The sequence below is a fragment of the Chenopodium album genome, chromosome 10 (genome assembly GCF_948465745.1).
Source record: "Chenopodium album chromosome 10, dcCheAlbu1.1, whole genome shotgun sequence".
NCBI classification, from domain to species: Eukaryota; Viridiplantae; Streptophyta; class Magnoliopsida; order Caryophyllales; family Amaranthaceae; genus Chenopodium; species Chenopodium album.
In genome coordinates, this window is record NC_137843.1 from 9,931,357 (window position 1) to 9,939,674 (window position 8,318).

The window sequence follows — 8,318 nt, forward strand, 5'->3', positions numbered from 1 at the left end:
ATTTTATTCTAATAATTAGTAATGTCCAAATGAACGTATTGTCGTAGTCAATAATTAATATAGATGTTTCATATAGGTAATGTCCAATCTTTATCTGGGTTACTTACATAGTTACATATACACAAACAAGATTTAAATTTACATAATTGTATTTTTTCAGATCAAATAGGTTTCGCAAAAAAATTGTATCGTTTTCTTCTCAGAATTTCTTTTCGAACCTAGATTTTTGAAAAACTTAAAATTTAGATTTCGATTACATAAAGACGACAATTTCGCATCAATTGATGGATTTTGTACAGTAAAAACAAATTATTCAAGGATTAAAAACCAATCCCATTTGCGCTAAAACTCAAAATTTAAAAAACTTAAAATATCAAATAAGCAATTCGAATTTGGCTATATATTTGATGTCCATTGATGCGCAAGTACCTCTAAAGTACAAAGATCATTAATTGGAGGTTAAATTCATCCGTAGATGAAGATTATTGAAGAAGTTTGAAGGACAGCAAAGAACAATGAAAACGATTTTTTATTTTTATTTTTTTAATTTTATTTTATTTTTGGATTTAATTAAAAGATGATTTTAGTAAAATAATTTCGAAATATAAAAAATAGAATTTCGAAAAAGCAAAATATAATTTTCATAAAATAGAAAAGAATTAAAATAGAAAAATAAGAAAAACAAGTTTGACCAATTATTTAAGAAAAGGAAAAATTGGCCAATCAAATTTTATTATAGTGGTGGTCAAAATGAGGAATGACCATAGTAGAATTCCCCTTAATAATTATTCCAAAGAAATGAACATTTAATAATACATAAGTGAACATTTACAATGATGAAAATGAGCATTTTTACGTGATTTAGATTTGAAAAAACAATCAAGATGACGTCATTAGGAAAGAGTGGGGGTGTAGGCAGCTCTACCTACCCCGGGGTGTAGGCAAAAATTTGTACAACTAGTTACCTACGGTTTGTGATAATAAATAAATAAGTAAATAATACAATGTTTTAATTCCTATGACTGAAAAAACAAAAAATACTATGGTCAATGTTTACTTACATAAATGACGAAATGCATATCCATACGAAATGGTACGGTAAGGCCAATAATAATTGAACACCGAGTGGATTTGTAGAATGGTCGCCTTGTGAAGACTTCTAGCCTGATTATTCCACAACTGGAAAATTTCCCAACATTTCCTTCAGATTTTATTGGTAGATTTAGCAACTTAACATTTTTATTTTAATTTCTTGGTGGACAAGTTGATACACAATCAATGAATTAAAGTAATTTCCAATGTACAATTAGTAGCGTATGGTACAACCAAGATTATTTTTCTTTTCCTTCAAAAAAAAAAAAAATACTTTCCTTTACTTATGTGCATGTATCTTGTAGGTACATGTGGACAAAAAAAGTAGCTTTAATTTGACACTTTTAGTTTTACGGTGAATATTCTAGTGAATTAATATGTGAAAATTTGAAATAATAAGTCGTTTAATCTTGTGTATAGTAGGTTAGGTTAGGAATTATAATTAGGTATAAGTGTATAACCCTAGCATGCATAGAAATGTTAATTACGATCAAAATAAAAGGAAACCTTAATTAGCAAGTTCCAACTCCAAGCTGCAACAAATAAGAAGAGGCCGTGTGGCAGGTACTAAGTAGATAGGTCAATCAACCTAGAAAATTACATGCATTGCTAGTGTAATTGCATGTACATTTCTGTCTTCCCCTATCTACTTCTCTATATAAATTACAAATCTCCACCTCATTTTCTCCATCCCTCATCAAACCACATCTCTTGCACCATTCTGAAATAACTCGATCCAAACCCGAACTCTTTATTGATTAGACTAATCCAAATATATATTTCATTTTGTTACAATGGCAGAAAAAGAGATCCAGAGGAAAAAAGAAGAAATCCTAAAACTCATGGGCTTCCCCCTCCACACCATGCATTTTCATGACCTTGATGATCGAGCTGTGGTGTTTGAAATAATGAACACCACCGCGAAAAGTAACCTTATTCCACGGGTCATGAATACAACCATCATGGCCTATCCCATCACGATGTTTAATGCTGATCTATCGATGCAATTTCAAAACGAAAGGCGTCATAGCAATAATAATTCTCGGGGTGTATTCAATAATAACGCAAGAAGTACGACGAATAATAATAATAATGCTCTTGCTGGTGTACGTGCCGCCATTGCCAACCAAAATCAAGGTATAGATGACAATATTTTACGTACACTCCGAACAAAGCATGGGAATATTTCAATATATACAACAAACATTCGATTCAATCCTAGGTTAATTACGATTTTAACATCTTACTTCGTACCATTCAAGTATATACTTAATTATATTGGTTTTTTTTATGTGTTTACACAGAAATGTTGAAGAGTATACTCGAGGCTCAACCTGATCTAATCATGTCCACCGATGAAGAAGGGTTAACTCCTCTTTCGTATGCAGCATCCAAAGGATTTGATGACACAGTACTATACTTCCTCGAAAACTTCCCAAAAACAACGTACATTCGCAACAAAGATAAATCCTACCCAATTCACAAGGCATGTCTAGGAGGACATGTTAGGGTTTTGGAGAAGTTCCATTCTAAATTTCCTACTTCCCTAAGCTCCGTTGACAATCACGCGCGGACAATATTGCACGTAGCTGCTAAAGAACGCGGTAACAAGTTGAAAAATGTTGTCGCGTACTTGTTGACACTACGAGAGGGTAGAGAGTTAATCAATAAGAAAGACGAAAATCGTTGTACACCCTTGGATTTGGCTAGAAGCAACAGAAATGGTGAAGTGGAAGAACTTATTGGAAGAATTATGCGTCAGTAGGATGGAAGCTAAGAAAGAACTACATTACGTTACATACCCTTGTGTGACAGTGAATGTGTCGATGCAACATGTAACTTTGTTTATACTTACATTTCCGTTTACTTAGTCGTCGGTCGTTTGTTTTTATTTTATTTTGATAGCATGTTCAAGTCTTTAGTAAATGTTGTGTTAAAAAAAAAAATTATAAAAAAAAAAAAGTCTTTAGTAAATGTCAAAAATGAATTATTGTCCTGTATCTTCAAAGTTTAATTTTCTTATGCAATGTAATACCAAGTACTCGTATTATGTATAATATCAGTATAAATTTCAGTATTTAGTTTGAGCCATAATACATGATGCATTTGACCTGTAAATTCACTACAGCAACATACACATAATGAAACACAACCGTCACAATCGCTAACATTTTTCTAGTAATTTTTTGTGTGCATTTACGTAGTAGAAGTCAACAGTCTTAAAATAATAAAAAGAACAACTATTTTCACCAAAAAAAAAATTATCAAATATAAAAAGAACAACTATTTTCACCAAAAAAATTGTCAAATATATGGCGGATAGTATACGTAGGGTGTGAATGCATCGAAATGTTTGGAGTTGAATTTTTGGCCTAGTAATAATGCATGATATCGGTAGGTAGGAATTAATTAGACCAAGATGTAATGAATAACTTGTGATTAAGTTGTGGATGACATCAAAGCTAACGATCCGAGCACCTCTGGGCGTTAGATAAAAGAATTAATAGTCAAAATATTAATTAATTAAAATTAACATTAAGGGGTTGTTCACTTCAACTTAGTTTCAGTTCAATTCATTTCAGTTCAATTCCTATCAGTTAGTTCAGTTCAACTCCTAATTTCCTTCTCTTATAAAATATTCATTTCAGCTCAGTTCAGTAAATTTAAACAGGCTCTAATTATATCAATCGATGCGTGATTTTATCATGCATACATTCCTAACTTAATATAGAGTACTATTTTGTAATATATAAATTATTTATCAAACGTCTTGGAACGCACGTTAACAATATCTTTAAGTTATTATGAAAATAAAGTTTATTTTATTGATAAAGGTATGAAACTATTAAATTTAGAGATATAGAACCTTCTACTCTTCTAGCTTAGGAATTAATTAAAAGGCTAATTAAGGGCTTTAATTTCATGTCATTCAACGACAATCAAACTTACTTTGAATAAAACAACAGGCGCAACTACGCGCTACGTCTCTGTGAGTACTATTTTAAGTAGCTTCTTGCTAATTTAATATCTAAGTTTGATGAATCATCTACTTCCTCCAAACCTAAATTACATTCCTATTTTTAGTATTTATTCCTCACATAATAGAGGAAAGTAGAGATGTAATTTAGGACGGATAGAGTAATTTATTATAAGTTATAAATATAATTTAAATATAAAGTCAATGTTTATAAATAATATGATAATCTATTAATCTGTTACGTACTCTAGTAACAGTAAACGGGTTAATGTTTTGGTGAGGGTTTGTCCCGCGAAACACCGTAAGGAATTCCCATTATTTTATCTAATTTGTATATTTAAAAATAATTATAAATTAATAATAGCTAGCCTAATAATCGTTGTACAGCTTGACATGGCTTATTGAATCATGCACCAAAGAGCACAAGACCGCGTAGCATCGTCACGTTTCTAATTAACGCTTCCCTGAATTTCTCACTCATATTCTTGGTGGACAAAATTTAATTATTATTTAAATAATCAATGTGAATGCAAGATATACCAGCTGGATTTCACCCTATTCTTCCTTTTTTTTTTTTTTTTTTTTTTTTTTTTTTTTTTTTTTTTTTACAAAGATTTCACCCTATTCTTGTAATTGTATTAAGTAGCAAGTTATAAATTAATTAAATTTGGGCTAACCTGATTAAATTAAGATATATATTTCATTCGTTTCACAAAAGATGTGCTATGTAAAGAACGGCATATTCCTTTAAAAAAAAGACGTATTATGTAATAAAGTTAGTATTTGTTTGATTCATCTCATTTTAACTTATATTACACAAATGGATTCAAGTGAGTTCATATAATTTAAAATAGTTTTTTAAAAATTTAGAAAGAATTATTCTAAAACAATAAGTATTTATTTTTAATCGCATTACATAATATAATTTGTTGAGCTCATGAGAAAAGCCACATGTAACTGGTGTGTTATCCCACATTGAAGAGTATAGAATTGAAAGTGTTGGGAAGAGTATCCTACGTTTAAGAAATAAGAAAGTTGTGTCCACTTTATAAGGCTAAGTACTACTATCTTCATTGTCATTTGATTTTGAGGTGGAATCTCCTTAGTCGTATAAAGTAGACAGTTGTGATGGGTGTGGCCCAAGTCCGTTTATAATAATTTCAAACAAAATATTTCAACAAAAATCATTTCTAACGAAATTAATGATTTCTTATAAAATAAGAAATCCTTTCATACATAAGGAGTATAAGTTAATAACAAAATATTAGGACAAAATAATTTGAATCAAATAGAGAGACTGATAAGATAACTTATGTATGTAATTGCACAAACAATAATTTTTTTTTTTTTGACGGCAAGCAAAACACAAACAATAATTCATTTAAACCTAAATTAGCAAGTTATGTAATTAACAAGTGTAAGAACCAAATAGAGATGAACCGTGTATCCGTGTAGCGGTTAAGTCGTTCAATATAAATAGGAACCAACAATGGTTTGAATAATATTAATTACTCTAGGATATTTCATTTAATTTTTGCAATGTACATGCATTCTGCTGAAATTACGCGGACATTTCTATCAATCTTCTACCTTCTACCTTAGCTTATAGTCTTCAAAAAAAAAAAAAAAAAAAAAAAAAAAAAAAAAAAAAAAAAAAAAAAAAACTTAGCTTATATAAATAGGGACACGTTATACTTATACCCCGTATTTCTCCTCATTATAAATCAAACCTCAAATCAACCATATTTCCTAGCTTACACCTTTGTCAACCCTTAATCATTCCTATAACACAATGACAGAAAAACAATTAGAAAATGTAAAAAAGAAAATTATGAAAGAGATGATGAGTTCCCCCTCCTCCACAACACCTCTTCAAGGTCGCGATCGAGCAGTGGTGTTCGAAATCATGAACACCGCCGCTAGAAGCAACCTCATCCCACGGGTCATGAACACCAACATCATGGTCTACATGATGAATGCTGATATATTGCTGAATTCAAACACCAATAATTCTCAACTTCTTGCTAGTGCCGCCGCTGCGAGGCGTGCACCTAACACTAGGGCCGCCGGTCCTTCTCCTCTTTACCTTGCTGTTCTTGACAACAACTTGGACTTGGTCAAGCGCATGCTTAACGAGTCACATAACGCTCTGGTTGATCTAATGGAAGCTAATTCAATTGTACGTGCTGCTATTACAAACCAAAATCAAGGTAAATAGTTATCCTCTGTCCCCTAGCCTCTATTCCAATGCTTAAGTTAATTGCCTTGTTTGGTAAAAAGCTTTTAGCATATTGAGGACTATTAGCGGTTTGACCATAATAAAAAGCTAATTTGAATATTTGGTAAATAGATTATTAAAAGAGTTTTTGGGTTCAAAAAACTCTCTTTTAAAAAATCTTATTATTATAAGAGTTTTTTTAAAAATTAGCTTATTGAACAATTAGCTTTTTGGATATTAAATGTACTGAAACAACTTAAAATAAACGGCTGATAGACAAATACTTTTACACAATAAGTTATGTATAACCAACTAGTCAAATCAACTATATAATCAACTGGTCAAACCGATTAAAATCAACTAAATCAAACAGCTAAGATCTAATCATCAAGCAGGGCCATTGACCTTTAAATCTTTTTTGTTTGTTGAATAATTTAGAGTATAGTAGACTAATTTGATGTTATTAATTATTATACTTAGGCTAAGGTGTTGTATATTTAATTAATAATTAATTAGAGCAAATAGCTTTAGTAGAAAAGCTGGAAAAATCTCATTAAAGAGATAATAAAACACGGTTTAGCAAAACTTGAACTGCCGCCCTGATTACCGCCCGGTCTGGGTGGCTCCTGCCCGACCGGGCGCGAGGCTGATTTCATGGAAGTGCTCTGCCGCCCGGTCGGGCAGTCTCCGCCCTACCGGGCGCGAGAGCAGACATCAAATTTGCGAAGATTGCTGCCCGATCTGGGGTTTTAAAGCCCGATAGGGCCCGAGAACTAATTCTGGGAACAACCTCTACCGCCCGGTCGGGCGGTGGCCAGCCCGGTCGGACGCGAGAGGTGATGTTTTCTGGAGTTCCGATCTGCCCGGTAGGGCGGCAGCCAGCCCCGTCGGGTTTTCTATGTGACGGTTTTTTGGCAGTTTTCTTCGTGGCTTTTGGGGAGTATTTGCTGCTATTATATATGTTTGATAAAACATATGATGAAAGATGATTCAAAAAAAAAGTACTGTATCAGTTTCTTTACTTGGCTTGAAAACCTTTTGCAAAGTTTATTTAATTATCATCATCATAAATACAAAAGGCTTAATTACATTGTTTTGTAATCATCGTACTTGTGATTGTAATTGTTTTTCGTTATATCTCCTTAGTAAATTTCCGTGACACATAGGGTCGGAATTATACTTTTTGAGAAAGTAATTCCGTTCACGCCTCGAACATTTTCCGTTCTAATTTGTTTGCTATTTTTGTGACCCTTGTTAAAACACAATTTCCCCAACATTGTTCCTATTTAAAATTTTGCTCGAGTCTCTATATTAAACTAGACTTCTTTCCACCACATCATATACTCAATGTTTTATCAATTAAATTAATGTTCGGATTCATATACTTATATTGGTGGTACGTACGTACGTTTGTCTAATCACAGAAATGCTAGAAACAATACTCAAGGTTCAACCCGATCTAATCAACAACACTGATGAAGAAGGATTAACTCCACTTTCTTATGCTGCATACAATGGTTACACTGGCATGGTTCGTTACATCCTCGAAAAGTTTCCTGCAACAAGAAGAATCCGCAACAACGATAAATCTTACCCGATACACAAATCATGTCTAGGAGGCCATGTTGAGGTCTTAAAAGTGTTCTATTCCCTATTTCCGGAGTCGTTGCTCGCAGATGTTCATAATGGGCGCACAGTATTGCACATAGCTGCTAAAGAACGCAGCAACAAGCTGAAACATGTGGTCGTGTACTTGTTGAGCCTAAAAGAGAGCAAAGAGCTGCTTAAGAAGAAAGACGAAAATGGTCGTATACCCTTGGATTTGGCTAATAATGTTGAGGTGGGGAGTTTAATTAAAAGAAATATGTGTTAGTATTAGAAGGAACAAAAAGACTTACCAACATACCATACCCTTTGCTTGTGAATGTTGTGTTGCTGTTAAATACTTAAATAGTGCTTGTTTGGAAATAAGAACAAAATATATTAAACTACTAGGTACTTCGTATATGATATAGTAGATAATAAAAGGAA

The 8,318-nt window shown here is 32.4% G+C and overlaps 1 protein-coding gene across 1 annotated transcript; it reads left to right on the top strand.

The window, feature by feature from the left end:
* The first annotated feature begins 5,927 nt into the window (after positions 1–5,927).
* LOC145563488 (uncharacterized) lies at positions 5,928–8,318 on the top strand. Its single transcript, XM_081623934.1, has 2 exons — positions 5,928–6,279; positions 7,712–8,318. The coding sequence occupies exons 1-2, from the start codon at positions 5,976–5,978 to the stop codon at positions 8,158–8,160; spliced, it is 753 nt and encodes a 250-aa protein (XP_081480060.1). The 5' UTR covers positions 5,928–5,975; the 3' UTR covers positions 8,161–8,318.